General features: G+C 36.6%; 2 protein-coding genes across 2 annotated transcripts in view; both read left to right on the top strand.

Moving 5' to 3' along the window:
* Nucleotides 1–266: 266 nt before the first annotated feature.
* LOC115420408 (cilia- and flagella-associated protein 251-like) lies at nucleotides 267–5,392 on the top strand. The gene is given in 6 exon segments (XM_030135644.1): nucleotides 267–309; nucleotides 2,799–2,893; nucleotides 4,742–5,106; nucleotides 5,108–5,198; nucleotides 5,200–5,247; nucleotides 5,279–5,392. Coding segments are annotated over 6 exon segments (756 nt in total).
* Nucleotides 5,393–8,368: 2,976 nt separating this feature from the next.
* LOC115420329 (ALX homeobox protein 1-like) overlaps nucleotides 8,369–21,197 on the top strand; it is a 28,101-nt gene continuing 15,272 nt past the window's right edge. Inside the window, 4 exon segments of the mRNA XM_030135562.1 lie at nucleotides 8,369–8,636; nucleotides 12,062–12,369; nucleotides 14,682–14,687; nucleotides 14,689–14,811. Of these exon segments, the coding sequence (XP_029991422.1) occupies nucleotides 8,447–8,636; nucleotides 12,062–12,369; nucleotides 14,682–14,687; nucleotides 14,689–14,811 (627 nt within the window). The 5' untranslated portion in view covers nucleotides 8,369–8,446.

Raw genomic sequence — 21,197 nt, 5'->3', positions numbered from 1 at the left:
GCAGCTCCAGGTGTTTGTAACTGTTGTTAAAAGGACATTTTTTCCTTTTGCTGTAGATGCAGATGACACTGTGTAACTGCTGCAGTAACAGTTGAACGTATCTGACATGTTCATTGTTTTCAGTCTTTTCCGTTTCGCTCTGTAAAGTGTTTTTTGCCTCTCGTTGCAGTAGTTGCATACAGCTCCAGTGTTGTGGAAATGCTCTTGAATCCAGTCGGCTGGTCTGATCTGGTTTCAGTCACTGGTGACCAGTGCAACGTGTCGACATGAACCCAGATGACTTAGTCCAGCGACTGGGAGCAGAGGTCTGTCAGCGCTCAGGAATGCCCGCCCCCTGGAAAACTAAATACAAACAAAAGGAAAACAAATTTTCACAGCACGAATGCACAGCTTTCACTTTTTGGTAGTCGGCTTTGAGAATGACATTCATACGTTTCAAGGGGTTTGTGCTTTTGGGAAAAATAAACCCGTCTTTTTTTTTTTTTCTCGTTTAGTGCCATGCCAACGTTTCAAGACATTTCACTGAAATTAAATTAGAGCCAAGTGTGGCTTTGGGCGTCATGATGTCATGTCTCCTGCCTTCAGAAGTTTGGCCTCCTGAATGTTAAAGGAGATGTTTGGACCGTATTCAGTCCCAGTCAGACTGAAATGAATCACACTGACATAAAGCCAGTCACATCTGAGCTGTGAGAAAGGATGAGTGTGTGTCGTAAACACCTGACAGGAAGTGTCTGAGAAGAATAAGACGCTTCAGGTCTGTTCAGACTGTAGAGTTAGTCTGAACAGATCAGGGATGTCACATTCACTTTAGTTCAGGTTCCACATACAGACCAGTGAACCCGGACTTTGTATTCACTTAAATGCTTTAATCACAATGTACTTAAATGATTTCAGTTTGATTACATTACGATAAAATGTTCAGTATATTCTGTTCATTTGTAGACAGAGTCGAAAGTATGAAAAGTTTAAGATGAATGGATTTAAATCACTCAGTTTTAGTCATGACCACAACTTTTTATCTCCACATTGCATTGTGGGTATTGGGCATGTTATTACCTCTGCCAGGAGGTAATGTGATCACTTTGCTTTGTGTTTGTTTGTTTGTTTGTTTGTTTGTTGTTTGTTTTTTAGCAACTTTACAGGGAAACTCTTCCACCCATCTTTCCCAAATCTTCCCCACAGATAGGCCTAGGCCCTGGGACCAACCCATTCAATTTTGGGCCAATTAGGCCAAAGTTCAAGGTCACAGCAAGGTCACAAAATCTACCATTTTCCTATCTGTCATCACTGAGCAGTTTTCCAAAATTCATCAAAATTTCAAAACAACTCCAATTAGCCTCCAATTGGATCCACCTGTAGCTTAGAACAATATCTTGTATCTGACACAAAATTGTTTATTTTATTTTATTTATTTTATTTTTATTTATTTTTATTTTATTTCAAACATGCAAAGAAAATAAAACAAAACAAAGCAAGTTAAGACATAAACAAAATAACATTTAAATGGACAGAATTTATCTTCAAGCACGTACAAGTCTGAATTTTGCACGGTCAAAAAGGAGTAGGAAGAAGTATGAACTTATTTAATCCTACCCCTCAGTCTTTTTAAACCTTTTTAATTAACTTTATACAGCAATCAACCTATACTATTGCCCCAATTTTAGCATTGTACCACAACAGTCCATAGTACAGCAACTGAATTATCCACAACATTATATTCGTGTCAGTGTGGTCATACAAACAGACTCAACAAATCGAACATTTTCTTCAATAACTACAGCAGATTTAACAGGACACTGTCATACACAAACAAAACAAACAGGCCTCAGTGTCATTATTAAATACTGTACCTCTCAAGAATCAATTCTTTATATCTTTTTTTAAACTGAATTATATTAGATATTTATTTTATCTCCACACACGATTTGTTCCATAGTTTTACTCCACAAATGGAGATACGGAAACTTTTTAATGTAGTGCGTACTTTATGAATCTTTAAATTTAATCTTCCTCTTGTCCACATCCACTGTGGAATGTGGACTCTGTGGACATTTCCATTTAACGTTGAAAATCCCATTTACCACACATTTAAAATTAGAACTCAACAAATATTGATTGGAATTGAATCTAATTGGACAGACACATGACTGGTACCAAGCTTCAGCTTCTTCTGCTGTATGGAACAACCTGGAAACTGTTGAATTTAAAAAGAAAGAGTCGATCCAGAGACTATTCCCATTTTTTGTGGAAGGATAGTTTATAAATGTAAATATTTTCATGTAATTTTACTTTTTTTGTTACACTAAAATAAAGAGAGAAATATTGTAGTTGTCATTATTTGTGTTATTATGATGTTATTTTACTGGTCTGACCCACATCATACTGGTCTGAATGTGGAACCGGAAGTAAAATGAGTTGAACATCTTTAACTGTTAATATCTTCAGTGTCATTTTTGAATTCCACGAACTCTTCCCACGGGCCGGATTGGACCCTTTGGAGGCCGGTTTTGGCCCTGGGACCGTATGTTTGACCCCCCTGGACTAGATCTAAAGCTGACCAACCCATGCAGCATTTATTGCCTCAGGAATTTGGAGAGAAAGTCCACCAAACCACAATGAACTTTTCACATTTTCTCCTCAGCGTGAGTCAGTGTGCAGGTCACCCCCCCCCCCCCAAACCCCCCCCGACATAAGAGCACCTCTATTTATTTTTATTTTTCCTCCTGTGGCACCATGACACCCCAGGTACGAACACTGACCCTGAGGTGAACCAAAGCACTGCAGGGTGTGGGTCACAGGTGGGGTGGAGGTGGAGAAGGAGAAGGAGAAGGAGGTGGACATGGAGAAGGAAGTGGAGAAGGACAAGGACATGGAGAAGGAGGTGGGGGTGGAGGTGGAGATGGACAAGGAGGTGGAGGTGGGTGTTGAGAAGGAGGTGGAGGTGGAGAAGAAGAAGGAGGTGGAGATGACAGAACAAAATCCAACAATAAGGAGCAGAAGGGCCACTCCTCAGGTCTCCTCCTCAGATCTCCTCCTCAGATCTCCTTCTCAGATCTCCTCCTCAGATCTCCTCCTCAGATCTCCTCCTCAGATCTCCTCAGTTCTCCTCCTCAGGTCTCCTCCTCAGATCTCCTTCTCAGATCTCCTCCTCAGGTCTCCTCCTCAGATCTCCTCAGTTCTCCTCCTCAGGTCTCCTCCTCAGATCTCCTTCTCAGATCTCCTCCTCAGGTCTCCTCAGATCTCCTTCTCAGATCTCCTCCTCAGGTCTCCTCAGATCTCCTCAGATCTCCTCCTCAGGTCTCCTCCTCCACTTGGGTCCATGTGTTCATCTTTCCAGAACCTCAGTCCTTCATGGAGCTGATGGTTTCATTTCATCAGATAATTCTGCTCTGACATTCGTTCAACAGCTGCAAACTTTAACAGATTTTACTCGTTTTCCTTTTTAATTTTATATTTGCTTCTTCGTTAAAAACTGCCATCTTACTCTTTCTTTTCTTTTTTTACAAATTGACAAAACTCTCGTCAGTCCCTCAAATAAAAACTGAAAATACTGTATCTGCAAATTTATGAATTAAAGCCAATAGAGTCCAACATGTGCAGAACTAATTTACAAATGAATGCGCAAAAAAGAGAATAATATTATACAATTCAGATAAGATAAAATAAGGTAAGACAAGATAAGATAAGATAAGACAAGATAAGATAAGATAAGATAAGATAAGATAAGACAAGATAAGATAAGATAAGATAAGATAAGATAAGATAAGATAAGGCTTTATTTATCCCACCGTTGGGAAATTTCATAGCAACAACAAACACCAAGCAAAAATACAAGAGAGTGAAAAGTGAAATGTAAGAGAAAAATAAGAAATTTGGTATTTCTATAAATATTTATATCAGGGGCGTAGAATTGCGTAGGGACTCTAGGGACCCGTCCCTACCAGTATGACTACCACTGCTGTGTACTCACTATCAGTCCAACAGCTGTTCGTAGTATTTTGTCGATGATTCTGGCACACAAAGGGTTAACAGTTGGTCTCTGCTAGAAGTCCCGCCTCTAACGTAAATGTCGCTCTCAGATTGGCTCTTTGGTTTTGCTAACGTACATGTGATTGGCCGTCCCCGCTGTCACTCCATCTACTTGTAAAAGGAACCTGCAGTTGGAGCGCTAACGTAAGTTTTCAACATGTTTGTATTTGTTCTGCCTGAGTCACATCAGTTAGACGGATTTGAATATGAGTGGAGTCAGTTACATGTGTGTGTGTGTGTGTGTGTGTGTGTGTGTGTGTGTGTGTGTGTGTGTGTGCTCAGTAATTAGGATGTAAAGGATGTCAAAGAAAAGAAAACTGGACAGAAGACACTTCTATAGGAGTCCCAGTACAAGTTAGTTTAAGGGTCTAGAACTGTAGAAACTGAAGAAAAGACACTATTTAATACCAAACAGAAACACTTTTAAAAGTTACTTTACTTATTATTTTAATACATTTCTACGGAAGAGAGCAACTGTTTAAAAAACACACAAAGAAAATTTGTGGAGAAAATACAATAAAAGCTCAGATTGTAAATGTGATTCTAGATGTGATTTTATCCATATTTTTGGGAATAAATTACATGTAATAATTGAAACTAAAGCCTTTTTTGCTCAGGCAGTAACTGTACCATCAAACTGTATGAACAGTGGATCTGTAATCTGTTCATATGTCATGCATTAGGTCAGGTGACAGACAGTAGAGAGGAGGAGGAGGTAGAGGAGGAGAAGGAGGAGGAGGAAGAGGAGAAAAAGAAGGAGAAGGTTGAGGAGGAGAAGAAGGAGAAGGAAGAGGAGGAAAAGAAGGAGAAGGTAGAGGAGGAGGTAGAGGAGGAGAAGAAGGAGGAGGAAGAGGAGGAAAAGAAGGAGAAGGTAGAGGAGGAGGTAGAGGAGGAGAAGAAGGAGGAGGTAGAGGAGGAGAAGGAGGAGGAGGAAGAGGAGGAAAAGAAGGAGAAGGTAGAGGAGGAGGTAGAGGAGGAGAAGAAGGAGGAGGTAGAGGAGGAGAAGGAGGAGGAGGAAGAGGAGGAGAAGGAGGAGGAGGTAGAAGAGGAGGAGAAGAAGGAGGAGGTAGAGGAGGAGAAGAAGGATGGAGGAAGAGGAAGAGAAGGAGGAGGAGGTAGAAGAGGAGGAGAAGAAGGAGGAGGTAGAGGAGGAGAAGAAGGATGGAGGAAGAGGAAGAGAAAGAGGAGGAGGTAGAGGAGGAGGAGAAGAAGGAGGAGGTAGAGGAAGAGAAGAAGGATGGAGGAAGAGGTAGAGAAGGAGGAGGAGAAGAAGGAGGAGGTAGAGGAGGAGGAGAAGGAGGAAGAGAAGAAGGAAGAGGAGAAGACGGAGGAGATAGAGGAGGTGGAGGAGCAGAGGCTGTAAATCCAGGTGTGGTTCCACATTACTGCATGTGTTCGTCATTAGAAAAACTGCAGAATGCATTAAATTCTTGTCTTTAAATATTCAGATAAACATTATTAACGTGTCAATGACTGCATTGTTTTTCTGACTATGATTGTTTGTTTGTTTGTTTGTTTGTTTGATCAGCTCTACATGACATGAAATTATGATCGCAAATGCAAAAACAAAAAAACCATCCCCTTTCAGGAGTGCTGCCTTGGAGCACTTGTGTGTCCCCACCAGTGTCACCATCAGACCTACTGCCTTCATTTCTATGACTGTAGAATTCAAATTCAGTATTTACATGTTAAACTGGGGGTTTCACATGTGCATAGGGGTGGGGGGGGGTTACTGTGAACTGTTATAGAGTTATTTCATATAGAATTATAATTCAAATACAAATACAGTTTTTATTGTTGTTAAATTCAAGCTGATTTCAGTTTTTACCAGTGTGATGTCAGACTCTTCCCTTAACCTCCGTGTGCGTTCATCTGTTCATTCTAATGGAATCTGTCGTGTACATACAGTCTGACGCAGACTTGACTAGTGTTGAATAAAAAACACAAACTGTCAAATTAATTTCATCAAATTAAAGCTGTAATGATCGGCTGTATATTAACCTTCTGTTTTCTTCTTCTTTTACCCTGTCTTTTAGTCTTTTAGTCTGCATTGGTATTTATTGATTATTCATTGTTGATTATTTAAATGCATTTATTGGTAGCTGCTTTCATTACTCCGGTATTTGTGCACACATTTATTTCTGTTTGTCACTTTGCACTTTGGATGTGGGCTGATGTCTGTGGTACGCTGCAAATGAACTGTCTGTATATGGGATAAAGACAGTTTTCTGAATCTGAATCTGAATTTAACCCTTTCATGCCCAGTGGTCACCCCAGTGGTCACTCCAGCGGTCAGTCCAGTGGACAGTTCTTCTGCAGCTGTTCTCTTGTATATTCAGGCTTTTGTTGTTTCAGTTCCATCTCAGCCGACAGACACTCATGCATCCTCCCAAACACTTCCTATAATTATTGTAACTTTGCTGCTCATAATAAACCTGATCTGCACTGACGTGTTTGAGTGTAAAGCAGTTGCTAATTGTTATCAGACTGTAATTAACAGTTTTCTGAAACAAAAAGTGTTTTTTTTGTTTTGTTTGTTTGTTTGTTTGTTTGTTTGTTTTGCATATCCTCCTGAGACCCAGCAATGCATTTTGTCCTCTGTAGGGGACAACAGTTTGACAGTTTAACCCTTTCATGCATGAATTGTAAGAGCTTTAATCAAGATTTTTTTTCCCTGAGTGTTTTTATTCCTCTAGGCATTAAAAACACAAAACAACTGACATTTTTATTATGAACCTATTATTCATGGAGTTGCAAAAATGTCTACTCAGCTGGACACTGTGCACTTAATTCTGAAGCAAAGAAACAAATTTACTGATATATTGAATGAAAGCTATGAAATAAAACATTTTAATGCAGCAAATCTGATGTTTTGTCACATTTTAATATACTCTAATACTGGTCATTACTCACTTTATGGAGATAATATACAAAAAAAAAAAACCTTTTTCCTAAAAAAACCCCCCAAAAAACCCTGTTAATTACAGTCTAATAACAATAAAAAGAAATGGATTTCCACTCAAACGTGTTAGTGCAGATCAGGTTTATCAAAAACAGCAAAGTTACAGTAACAGTATGAATGTCAGTGTATTATGGGATGGTGCATGAGTGTCCACTGTGTTGAATGATATGGAACTAAAACAACAAAATCCATGAATATAATATACAAGAGAACAGCTGGAGAACAACTGTCCACTGGAGTGACCACTATGCACCAAAGGGTTAACTTCAAAAATACTGTGCTTTACAAAGGACATTTCATTAAAAAAAATCAATCAATCCATAAATAAAAAAATATTTTAAAAATGTATCTGAATAAACTGTTGCATTATGCAGTTTCCAGTCAAGACAGGTTTTTAATGTAAAGAAAAAGAAGCTAAAACTGTCAAATTCCTGGGTGTCAAGAGGATTTTATGTCCATGAAATGAGTAATAACTAATATTAGAGTAGGATAAAATGTGAGAAAACAGTAGCGATTTAGCAAATAGCGGCATTAAACATGTTTTTATTTCCTAGTTTTCACACAGTTTATCACTTTCTGATGATGAGTTTTAAATCCATGTTTCTTTGCGTCAAAACTTAAATGCATGGTTTCCAGCGGAGGGGACATTTTTGTGACTCCACCAGAAATAGGTTCATATAAAAAAAAAAATCATTTGCATTGTTTTTTTTTTTCATGTCTAAAGAGGAACAAAAACACTCAAGAAAAAAAAATTGACTAAGGTTCTCATAATTCATGCATGAAAGGGTTAACCTGTGTTTTTCTTGTTAATTATTTGCTCTTTTTTTTCTTACAAATTTGTTCAACATTACGGATGTTTGATTGTCTTGAACTGTAAGTTTTCAGATGCGGCCTGTGTCATGTGTACTGTTTACCTACTTAATGTCAGGCCTCATTATCTGTTATCAGAGCAATAAAATACACATGCATTATTTTGTGCGTTTAGAAGTAAAAGTGTTTGGAGTTGTTTGAGCCGCAGAGGAAGTCTGAAACATCCAGGACCCAGATGAATTTCCAGCCGACACCATGACAAGTATCTGAGGCTCAGCTGTGATCTGCTGTCAGAGCAGAAGAAGGACGGATGCGTCAACAGGCTGGAAACGCACTTCTGATGGTTTCCTCTCAGAGTGGAGGTGGAGGTGGTGGTGGGTCTGAAATCCCGTTTAAGTGCTGTTTGGTTTGGGTCCAGGGGGTGGGAGGAGCTGGTGATGGGGAGGGGGGGGCTTTAGACGGATCCCATTCTCTTTGGGGGCTATAAAGACGTTGTGCCTTGAAGACAGAGCAAATTAACTCCACTGGCGAATTATTCCATTACGCACATCCAGCTCCAGCTCGTCGGTGCTCAGCGCAACGGCGATTAGGTTCTGGTTTTTTGTTTTTTTTTTTCTACTAATAAGCGAAAGGATCTGGGTTAAAATGATGGAGTTTATGGAGGATAAGTTTGCCTTGAAAAACCAAACGATGAAGGCCAGCGATTACTACATGGACCAGGTGATGGAGAGTCTGGACAGCGGGCAGTACTTCAGTAAGTCTGCGGCCAAATGCGCGCAGGCCTTCGGGCTCCAGAGCGCCGAGCACCGGTCCTCCCCCTGCGGAGAGCAGAGCGGTGAGTGTGGGATGAGTGTGCACAAGTTTACGCACGACCGAGAAGGAGCCTTTACGCATCTGAGAGGAGAAAGTAGAAAAGTACACTGTACAAAATGACTGCAGAATTAACACCAAAAAGTTGTACAATTGCAACATAAAAAACAAACAAACTGTAAGTGACAAAACAATGCAAAGTTGTTTATTTGAAAAGATTTTTGCGATTAAATGAAATACAGCTGTAGTTTTTACAGGAAGAGTATGTGAACGAAACCAGATTTGTTTGAAGAAATGATGGATTTCTATATTTTTTAGAAAATAAAACTGTAAATTGAAAAACAATGTGGTGCCGTTTAACCCTTTCATGCATGAAGCCTTAATCATTAAGAGTCTTAATCAAGATTTTTTTTTTTTTCCCCTGAGTGTTTTTATTCCTCCAGGCATTACAAAAACAATGCGATTGAATTTTTTTTTTTATGAATCTATTTTTCATGGAGTTACAAAAATGTCCATTCAGCTGGACACCATGCGTTTAAGTTTTGAAGCAAAGAAACATATTTACTGATAAACTGAGAGGAAACTATGACATGAAAACATTTTTAATGCAGCTAATCTGATGTTTTCTCACATTTTAATATACACTAATACCAGTTATTACTCACTTCATGGAGATAAGTTGTTTATTTTTTTTTTTTGGCATATTGTTTAAAAAAAAAAAAAAAAGGTTAATTACAGTCTATTAACAATAACAGGCAACCGATTTATACTCAAACATGTCACTGCAGATCAGATTTATGAAGAACAGAGAAGGTACAGGAATGGTCTGAATTCAACTGTATTATGGGATGGTGCATAAGTGTCCACTGTGTTCACTGATATGGAACTGAAACAACAAAACCCATGAATATTCAAGAGAACAGAAGAACTGACCACTGGACTGACCACTGGACTGTCCACTGGACTGACCAGTATGTATGAAAGGGTTACAAACAGGAAAAGAACGGATTTTCACTGGAAACAAAAGGAAAAGGCCAGAGGCTGAGGATCATTTTATAATTAAAGGTGACAAATCACTCGGGAAACACAAAAGTGTGATTTAGAAGTTGTGCTGAATAATGTGTGTGTGTGTGTGTGTGGTGTGTGTGTGTGTGTGTGTGTGTGTGTGGTGTGTGTGTGCGTGTGTGTGTGTGTGTGTGTGTGTGTGTGTGTGTGTGTATTCAGGTCAGCCGATGGAGGAGAGTTTGATTCCAAAACTGCGCAGAACAATTAAAATACCAACGTTTTTTTGACAAACAAGTAAAAACTATTTAGAGAAAAGGAGAAATAAAATTAAATACTTCAAAGGTGATAAACCCGTGGATGTTAAACACTGTAAATAAAATCCTGTTGTTGTGGTTTAAGAACAATACTGTAAAAAACACAACTACTGTAAACACATTTACGGAGTAACATGTACATTTAACATTTTAAACACACACACACACACACACACACACACACACACACTATATATATGTATATATATATATATATATATATATATATATATATATATATATATATATATATATATATATATATATATATATATGTAATTTGACGTTTATTTATCCAGGAAAACCTCACTGACATTAAAACTGTCTTTTCCGACAGTGTCGTGGCCCAGACGGACAACAGGTCATTAAATAGTTACAGACACAAACTTTCAGACATGAAACGGAAAAAGGTTTTCAACACATAAAAACAGTCAAATCAAACTTCCAAAGTCAACTTTGCAAACGTGCCCACGGGCTGAAGCTGAGGTGCTTCAGTCCGAACATGTGCAGTGTGAGTCTGAGTCAAACATCGGCTTAACTGAACATTGGATTTAAATGGACTGCGCTTATTTAGCCCATTTTCTCCACCTTCATGGAGTCCACAGCTCTGTCCAAATCCACCAGAGGTCCAACTGGGAACAATTTAGGCTTCAGAGTCTTCCATGGACACTTGGACACTTGGACAGTCTGAGTTAGGATTGGAACCACCAACCCTTTGGTTATTGGAAGAGCCGCTCTGCCAACTCTACCAACACATTCATTTACAAGTTTAAAATGTTAAATGTCTACTTTTTATAACTTTTTTATGAAGAAAGAAAGAAAGAAAGAAAGAAAGAAAGAAAGAAAGAAAGAAAGAAAATACGCCATTATTTCACCATTATGGTCTGGCAGTTTAACCCTTTCATACATACTGGTCAGTCCAGTGGTCAGTCCAGTGGTCAGTTGTTCTGCAGCTGTTCTCTTGTATTTTCATGGGTTTGGTTGTTTCAGTTCCATATCAGCCAACACAGTGGACACTTATGCACCATCCCATAATACTCTGACATTCAGACCATCACTGTAACTTTGCTGTTCTAGATAACCTGATCTGCACCAACATGTTTGAGTGTAAATCAATTATTTGTTAGAAAAAAAAAAGTTTTTTTTTTTTTGTGCATATTATTTCCATGAAAAGAGGAATAATTAGCATTAGAATATGTTAAAATGTGAGAAAACATCACATTTTATTCCATTTTTTTAATCCCAGTTTCTGACACTGGCTTTTAAACACGTTTCTTTACTTCAAAAATGAAATGCATGGACATTTTTGTAACTCCATGAAAAAAACAACTGGAACACACTGTTTTTTTTTTCATGCCTGTGGAGGAAAATAAAAACACTCAAGACAAACACCTTAACTAAGGTTCTCATAATTACTGCATAAAAGGGTTAATTTACAGATCATGTAGATGTTCATTAAAGCTCAGAGTAAATTCAAAGGTTATTTTATCAAATCAGTGAAAACTGAAAAGTGTCTTTTTCATCCAGTCTGTCATTATCTGAACATAACCCAGTGTGTCCACCCACTGTCACTGATCCAACTGCAGGGTTTATTATTTTTTCATCCATTTCATCTATTTTGTGGATCATTTTGTTTTTGTTATGTAGTGTTTTGTCAATGTTTAATTCATTTTATTGCTTATTTTATCATTTTTTCTTTATTTTAGTTGCTTTTTTGGTTATTGTTTTCTTTTTTCTTTATTATTTTGTACATTTTTCTCTTCATTGTTGTTCATTTTATTTATTATTGATCCTAAACCCAGTGTGTCCATCCACTGTCACTGATCCAACTGCATGGGTTTTACTGGGGATCAATGTTGGAGAAGATGACGGTGTTTCCATAGTAACTACGGAGCCTCTGAACGTCCAAATGGGTCATATTTTACACTAATTATTTCCATGGACTGATAGAATTAATGGATCATTAAACAGTTTGGATCAGCAGATGGTTTGGGTTAAAGGTGGAGGATGTTTGTGTCTTTAAGGGTTAATTCTTTTAAATACTGACTTTTTAATGTGTATTTTATTTTTATTTTTATTTATTTTTTGTTGTTGCTGCTTAGTTTCGTCACAGTTGTATTGTATTTTCCAGGCAGTTTCGTGGTGCCTAAAGCAGATGCTGAAGGCCTCCACTCGGACCTGGGCCGCTCCTTGGACAGCTGCTGCACTTTACGCGCGTCCCCGGTGAGCGCGACCCCGGACAAGACGGACCTGGAGGATCTGGGGGGGGACAAGTGTGACAGTAATGTGTCCAGCAGCAAGAAGAGGAGACACCGGACCACGTTCACCAGCGCACAGCTGGAGGAGCTGGAGAAGGTGTTCCAGAAAACCCACTACCCAGATGTGTACGTGCGCGAGCAGCTGGCCATGAGGACCGAGCTGACGGAGGCGCGAGTACAGGTACGAAGTAACGGAGGCGCGAGTACAGGTACGAGGTAACGGAGGCGCGAGTACAGGTACGAAGTAACGGAGGCGCGAGTACAGGCCCGCTCCCTCCATCAGGACCGGACTGAAGCCTGTTCAGGTTCCAGACTCTGACCAAAGACGCGGAACACCGAAAAAGAAAGGAATGCGGCGGAAAAATCGACGTTCAGATTCAGGATCCTTATGAATGAAATAGTGTGTTACAGTTATAATTAAAAGAACAAGCAGCAGGAAAGAAATTACTAACATATATGTGAAAAACAAAGAAAACAAAAAACAAAAACAACACCTTAATTGAGCAGGAAAATTAATAAAAACGATCAGAGATAATGGATAATAATAATAATAATAATAATAATAATAATAATAATAATAATAATAATAATAATAATAATAATAATCAGCCCTGCGATGAACTGGCCACTTGTCCAGGGTGTACCCCGCCTTCACCCCTGTGTAGCTGGGATAGGCTCCGAGAGACCCCCGTGACCCCAGTGAGGATAAAGCGGGTTCAGAAAATGAATGAATTAATAATAATAATAATAATAATAATAATAATAATAATAATAATAATAATAATTGTAAAGTACCATCCATTGACATATTTTACTCCTCTGACACACACACACACACACACACACACACACACACACACACACACACACACACACACACACACACACATACATACATATATAAATATGAAATTTTCAATGAGACTCAGTTGTCCAATCCACTGATAAAAACTGTATTTGGACAGTTTATCAGTGCTTATACATGTTATACATTCACAAAAATACATTTATTCAACAGTTTTGTTGTGAAACCTCCTGTAATTACACAAGATATTTGTCAATTAACAAACAAGTCTGGTTCAACTGACAGAACAAATACTTCTTTTATGGTTAGTTGTCAGTAATTTTATCTCATTTAATTATTTTCTAAGTATTAAACTGTAAATTAACCGTTTAATCTCATAAATAGAAAAGAAATATTTGTGAAATTACGATACAATTGCAAATGTATTTTAACTGTATTTTTCTGTGACAAAAAAAAACTTTTAAAAAATGGAAATTTTTTGGTTATTCAAAGTTACAGTTTTTTCATGTTATTTTACATTTGACATGTAAAATCAGTCTGTTTTTATCATTTCATTGATATTTTCCTGTATCTTAAAATACAGGAAAAATCTGTAAAATAAACAGTGAAAATTCTGTTAAATTACAGATTTTTTTATAGTGTAGATAGATAGATAGATAGAGGTCTAAATATACACAGACTATATATAAACTCCTGATACCCAGGAAATGTCAGCAAGTACCAGCTTTTTTGTTTTTATTAAATCAGTGTCTAAATTGGAAACATCAGGATGCAACGTTTTTTCAGATGCAGTTTTTTTATTTTTATGGAATGTCCTTTGTGGTGGACAGTTTTCTTTCTTTTTTTTGTATAAAGTTGTGAAACCCATAGTTGGGTCTGAGGAGGATACAGTTCTAAATCTAAATACGTAAATATACAGAACACTTTATTAAAACACAATAGAACAAGTAATTTGTACAATATGTACTTGACAAATATGATCCATAAGTAAAATAAATATATATGTAAATAAGTGTGACAAATATTGTTGTGTGTAATTTTATGGTTTTAAGGTGGAATTCTACAGTCTGATGTCCACTGTGGTTCACAGGAACGGAAAGACAGTTTTTTTTTTAATTTATTTTTTTTTTTATTAGTGATAGTTAACAAGACAATGTGGACAGAAAAACAACAACAACACATAAACAAAGAGAAACTCAAACAAATAAACAAACCAAAAACAACAACAATGACAGAGTATTGACAAACAACAACGTCATATTACAATGAAAAAGATCAGAAATGTAAATAGCAGCTAAACCATATAGCTTGGTAAGGGATGATAGAGAAAAGGGGAAGAGGGGGCGTAAATGAAAGTGAGAAAGAGAGAGGGGGGAGTGAGGGGGAAAAGAATAATTGTTGTGATAATACAAAAATATGTAATAATACCAGTAGCCTAATTTGCTGTAATTATTGTGGTGGCGGTAGCGGCGGAGGCAGTCACAATACTACTAGTTAAATAATTTAGAAGATTTAGATTTTTAGATTTTGAACAGAAATGCAGTTAATCTGATAAGAAATACAAAATAGTCCTCAGTACAACAAATAAACACTTCCATAATAAACACTTCCATTTCATGTGTTTCTTTGTCTTAGTTTGACAGAAGTAACAGTAAACTGGTGTGACTGGTCTGCTTTGTTTCCTGCAGGTTTGGTTTTCAGAACAGAAGAGCCAAGTGGAGGAAAAGAGAGCGCTACGGACAGATCCAACAGGCCAAAAGCCACTTCGCAACCACATACGATTTATCGGTTTTACCCAGGACCGACAGCTACACACAGGCAAGTGGGCTTCAGCTTCTGCACCAATTACACGTCAGTTCAATGTCAACTGAAAGTGGAGAGAAATAGAAGTGTTAGTGTTAGCTTTGTGTTTACGTCTGCTTCTATGAAGAGGAGATCTGCACAAATGCACATGGAGGATGTTTATGCACTATGCACTGGGAAAAAAAAGTAATTTAACTGAATTTTCACTGTTTATTTTAAAGATTTTTCCTGTATTTTTAAGATACAGGAAAATATCAATGAAATGACAAAAACAGACTGTGATTTTACATGTTAAATGTGAAATAACACACAAAAAAACCTGTAACTGTGAATAACCAAAAAATTTACATTTTTTAAAAGAAATGTTTTCCTTTTTCACAGAAAAATACTTAAAATACATTTGCAAATGTATCTTAATGTCATAAATATTTTTTTTCTATTTATGAGATTAAACTGTTAATTTAAAGTTTAATACTGTAAAAAAAAAAAAAATAATAATGATAATAAAACAAGATAAAATTACTGACAACCGTAAAAGAAGTATTTGTTCTGTAAGTTTAACCAGACTTGTTTGTTAGTTGACAAATATCTTGTGTAATTACAGGAGGTTTCACAACAAAAATGTTGAATAAATGTATTTGTGTGAATGTATAACATGTATAAGCACTGATAAACTGTCCAAATACAGTTTTTATCAGTGGATTGGACAACTGAGTCTCACTGAAAATTATTTATATATATATATTTATAGATAATTTAATTGTTTTAATACATGTAATATTATTTATTAAACATTAAAAAGTAAAAAAAAAAAAAAAAAGCATAATCTCATGTAAAGTTAGGGCAATAAACTGTATTTTAATTATGGGAAAATTACTGTATTTTTATGAGATGGTTATTTTCTGTTATTTAACTGTGTTTTTTCGGCACCCCTGCTGCCGGAATAATACCTTTTTTTTTTCTTTTTTCTTTTTTCTTTTTTTTTTTTTTTTACAGTGTGTTCATTGTTTATGCCAGTGGTTATTACTCATATTTACCTTTAAAGGAAGTTATTTGGAATAAACAGTGCATTACAAATAAATAATTTAACAGAAATATCTAAAGGCAAGGTTAGAAATCATTCATACATCTGAACTATTATCCAAATATTTCACATTTTTAGCTCATCAGAAAAGATCATTATGTTACATTAGTTCAAATTAATGTTGGAAAATAAGTCCAGCAGTAAAGTGTCATTTTAATTTGGAGTATTTCCATCTTTTACAGCTACTGTACTTCACCTCAGAGGCAAATATTCGACTTCACTGTTTCTCTGATGTGTACTTTTCAGGTGAAGATTTTACAAAATAGCACAATTATATGACACGTTTTTAAGATACAAAATATTTACAGTTAAAGATGAAGTCCACAGTTTATGGAAGTAAATCTGTCTCATTAGATTTTGAATCATAAAAGCCAGTGAATTTCTAGTGCTGAATTTTTTTGCACTGAAATTAAGTATCAGAATTTTTTTTGTCTCTGAATTCAACCATGTTCATACACATAGATGAAAAAAAAATCAGATTCAAATAATTCAGACGCAAAAAATTCCGATCACGCATCGGGTACACCAAGGATAAGCATTCGATTCTATCTCAAGTGGAACCAACAGCCAGCCAATCGAGTTACATTAGGTTGGTCATGTGACACCGATGCAGGAAGACGGTCAGCGCGGATGTGTGATCTGAATTTTTTTGCTTTTGAATGTTTTGTATCTAATTTTTTTTAAATTCTAAATTTATGAACATAGTTGAATTCAGAGACAAAAAATTCAGATACCTAATCATTGACATATGCCAGGCTGCAAAAATCAAATAATATGTGATCAATTTTTATGTAGTATTTTGAAAAAAAACATATTTTGTGTTTTTTGCATCAAAAATTATAGTGACATTATGATAAAAGAGATCGTCTAAAGGGTTAAAAAAATGTAAAATGAACGATTATTTGATCAGTATGATTAGGGCTGACCTTGATTTTAAAAAATAAAATCAAATTAGAGCAGAAAAATAAATCAATATATAATATTTAATAGTTTGATTTATAGGTGTGCATTTTACGCACACTTTGTGACAGATGCTAGTGTATTTTAACATTTGACCTAGCGCCAAAAATAATTATGCAAATTAACCAATGTTGGAGTTAATCACTGACATATGCCAGGATGAAAAAATCAAATATATGTGATCCAATTTTTATGTAGTATATTGAAAAAATATATTTTTGTGTTTTTTTGCTTCCAAAAAAATGTTTTGTTTCCATTCCAAACACAGCATTTAAAGGGTTAAAAAATGTGACAATTATTGAGTATTTGGTATTTTTATTTATGGCTCAAGTTGATGAAATAGAAAACAGTGTAAAAGAATCAAAATGAAGTTTTTTTGGACATTATTCCTCAAGTGTGCCAAAAAGGCACACTTGGTGCTTAGTGAGGGCCTTGGTGGACGGGATACCGGAGGGTTAATTTCAATGCAAAAAAAAAAAAAAAATCAGATACTTAATTTCTGTGTAAAAAAAATTCAGTGCAAGAAATTCATTCGCTTTTATAATTCAAAATCTGATGAGACAGATTTACTTCCATAATAGTTCCACTAAACACAGATTTTTGTTCCCTCTATGCTCCATAAACATTGAATAAATGCTCCAAAAACTGAAGGTATATTTGCGTCTCAGAGCCGTGCTTGTCTTCTGTCGTTAACCTTGGGTTTATTTGGTTCTTCTGTCGTTAGTCTTGGGTTTATTTGGGTCTTCTGTCGTTAGTCTTGGGTTTATTTGGTTCTTCTGTCGTTAATCTTGGGTTTATTTGGTTCTTCTGTCATTAGTCTTGGGTTTATTTGGTTCTTCTGTCGTTAACCTTGGGTTTATTTGGTTCTTCTGTCATTAGTCTTGGGTTTATTTGGTTCTTCTGTCGTTAATCTTGGGTTTATTTGGTTCTTCTGTTGTTAATCTTGGGTTTATTTGGGTCTTCTGTCGTTAATCTTGGGTTTATTTGGTTCTTCTGTCGTTAACCTTGGGTTTATTTGGTTCTTCTGTCGTTAATCTTGGGTTTATTTGGTTCTTCTGTCATTAGTCTTGGGTTTATTTGGTTCTTCTGTCGTTAATCTTGGGTTTATTTGGTTCTTCTGTTGTTAATCTTGGGTTTATTTGGGTCTTCTGTCGTTAATCTTGGGTTTATTTGGTTCTTCTGTCGTTAACCTTGGGTTTATTTGGTTCTTCTGTCGTTAATCTTGGGTTTATTTGGTTCTTCTGTCGTTAATCTTGGGTTTATTTGGGTCTTCTGTCGTTAATCTTGGGTTTATTTGGTTCTTCTGTCGTTAATCTTGGGTTTATTTGGTTCTTCTGTCATTAGTCTTGGGTTTATTTGGTTCTTCTGTCATTAATCTTGGGTTTATTTGGGTCTTCTGTCGTCAATCTTGGGTTTATTTGGTTCTTCTGTCGTTAGTCTTGGGTTTATTTGGTTCTTCTGTCGTTAATCTTGGGTTTATTTGGTTCTTCTGTCATTAGTCTTGGGTTTATTTGGTTCTTCTGTCGTTAATCTTGGGTTTATTTGGTTCTTCTGTCGTTAACCTTGGGTTTATTTGGTTCTTCTGTCGTTAATCTTGGGTTTATTTGGTTCTTCTGTCATTAATCTTGGGTTTATTTGGGTCTTCTGTCGTTAATCTTGGGTTTATTTGGTTCTTCTGTCGTTAGTCTTGGGTTTATTTGGTTCTTCTGTCGTTAATCTTGGGTTTATTTGGTTCTTCTGTCATTAGTCTTGGGTTTATTTGGTTCTTCTGTCGTTAATCTTGGGTTTATTTGGTTCTTCTGTCATTAGTCTTGGGTTTATTTGGTTCTTCTGTCGTTAATCTTGGGTTTATTTGGTTCTTCTGTCATTAGTCTTGGGTTTATTTGGTTCTTCTGTCGTTAATCTTGGGTTTATTTGGTTCTTCTGTCGTTAATCTTGGGTTTATTTGGTTCTTCTGTCATTAGTCTTGGGTTTATTTGGTTCTTCTGTCATTAATCTTGGGTTTATTTGGTTCTTCTGTCGTTAATCTTGGGTTTATTTGGTTCTTCTGTCATTAGTCTTGGGTTTATTTGGTTCTTCTGTCGTTAATCTTGGGTTTATTTGGTTCTTCTGTCATTAGTCTTGGGTTTATTTGGTTCTTCTGTCGTTAATCTTGGGTTTATTTGGTTCTTCTGTCATTAATCTTGGGTTTATTTGGTTCTTCTGTCGTTAATCTTGGGTTTATTTGGTTCTTCTGTCATTAGTCTTGGGTTTATTTGGTTCTTCTGTCGTTAATCTTGGGTTTATTTGTTTCTTCTGTCGTTAATCTTGGGTTTATTTGGGTCTTCTGTCGTTAATCTTGGGTTTATTTGGTTCTTCTGTTGTTAATCTTGGGTTTATTTGGTTCTTCTGTTGTTAACTTTGGGTTTATTTGGTTCTTCTGTTGTTAACCTTGGGTTTATTTGGTTCTTCTGTCGTTAATCTTGGGTTTATTTGGGTCTTCTGTTGTTAATCTTGGGTTTATTTGGTTCTTCTGTCGTTAATCTTGGGTTTATTTGGGTCTTCTGTCGTTAATCTTGGGTTTATTTGGTTCTTCTGTTGTTAATCTTGGGTTTATTTGGGTCTTCTGTCGTTAATCTTGGGTTTATTTGGTTCTTCTGTCGTTAATCTTGGGTTTATTTGGTTCTTCTGTCATTAGTCTTGGGTTTATTTGGTTCTTCTGTTGTTAATCTTGGGTTTATTTGGTTCTTCTGTCGTTAACTTTGGGTTTATTTGGTTCTTCTGTCGTTAACCTTGGGTTTATTTGGTTCTTCTGTCGTTAATCTTGGGTTTATTTGGGTCTTCTGTTGTTAATCTTGGGTTTATTTGGTTCTTCTGTCGTTAATCTTGGGTTTATTTGGTTCTTCTGTCGTTAATCTTGGGTTTATTTGGTTCTTCTGTCGTTAATCTTGGGTTTATTTGGTTCTTCTGTCGTTAATCTTGGGTTTATTTGGCGTCTCTGCTGATGAAACTGGATCTAAAGTCCTGGACAGCAGCTCCACCTCCAGCAGAAACAACACAAACTCTGATGAGCTTCACTATTAATAATCCAATGATGACACTCAGTAATAAATCTGTCAGAGGCATCAGATCAAGTTTTACTGAAAATACTTGATCTGTTTAACTGCTAATACTTATGGAATTATACTGAAGCAGAAGTTCTGATGCAGGACTATTTGGGCTATCTTTGCTTCCACTAAATGACCGTCTTTGTCCGTATAAATCAGTGGTGTCGTGTCTTTGTTATGAATCACCGCTCATGCAGCCCGTCTGCAGATAAGAGCCTAAACTCTGATGAGGCGTCACAGCTAAAATGAACGACCTCAGATCAGATTTCATGTTAGATGAACATTTATCTTGCAGTTTGGACAAAGGTCATGTACGAGATGAGGTGAGAGGAGACGCAGTGTCAGTCTGTCCTTGTGGTTGGCGTTTCCTGGGCCTCTAAAGCCCCGCTGGAAGGATTCAGACTGTGCACTTAAGACTAACAAGTGTTCAGAGAACGCAAACCTCCACCAAGCACCCCGAACACTGTGCATGTGTGGAGCCACTATTTCTGTTTAAATTCAACAGTTTCCAGGTTGTTCCATACAGCAGAAACAGTTGAAGCTTGGTACCAGTCATGTGTCTGTCCAATTAGATTCAATTCCAATCAATATTTGTTGAGTTCTAATTTTAAATGTGTGGGAAATGGGATTTTCACTGTTAAATGGAAATGTCCACAGAGTCCACATTCCACAGTGGATGTGGACAATTTTGGGCCAGATACAAGATATTGTTCTAAGCTACAGGTGGATCCAATTGGAGGCTAATTGGAGTTGTTCAGAATTTTTGATGAATTTTGGAAAATTGCTCAATGATGACAGATGGAAAATTGTAGATGTGACCTTGAACTTTACTTGGGCCAAAATGTAATGGGTTGGTCCCAGGGCCTAGGCCTATCTGTGGGGAAGATTTGGGAAAGATGGTTGGAATAGTTTTCCTGTAAAGTTGCAAACAAACAAACAAACAAACAAACAAACAAACAAACAAACAAACAAACAAACAAACACACAAAGCAAAGTGATCACAATACCTCCTGGCGGAGGTAAAAATACTCAAATGCAGGTAAAAGTTCTGCATCTAAAATCTACTTTAACCCATAAAGACCCAAACATCCACTGTCAACCAAAAGCATCCACTGATGTAAACAACTGATCCATTAATCCTATCAATCCATGTCAATAATTGGTGTAAAATGCAGTTCTTCATCTTTTCATGGTCATCAGATATGACCCATTTGGATGTTCAGAGGCTCCGTAGTTACTGTTAAAACACTGTCATCTTCTACAGCATTGAT

Source organism: Sphaeramia orbicularis, chromosome 6 (assembly GCF_902148855.1).
Source record: "Sphaeramia orbicularis chromosome 6, fSphaOr1.1, whole genome shotgun sequence".
Taxonomy (NCBI): domain Eukaryota; kingdom Metazoa; phylum Chordata; class Actinopteri; order Kurtiformes; family Apogonidae; genus Sphaeramia; species Sphaeramia orbicularis.
Note: the sequence above shows the minus strand (reverse complement) of the source record. Positions and strands in the feature narration are given on the sequence as shown.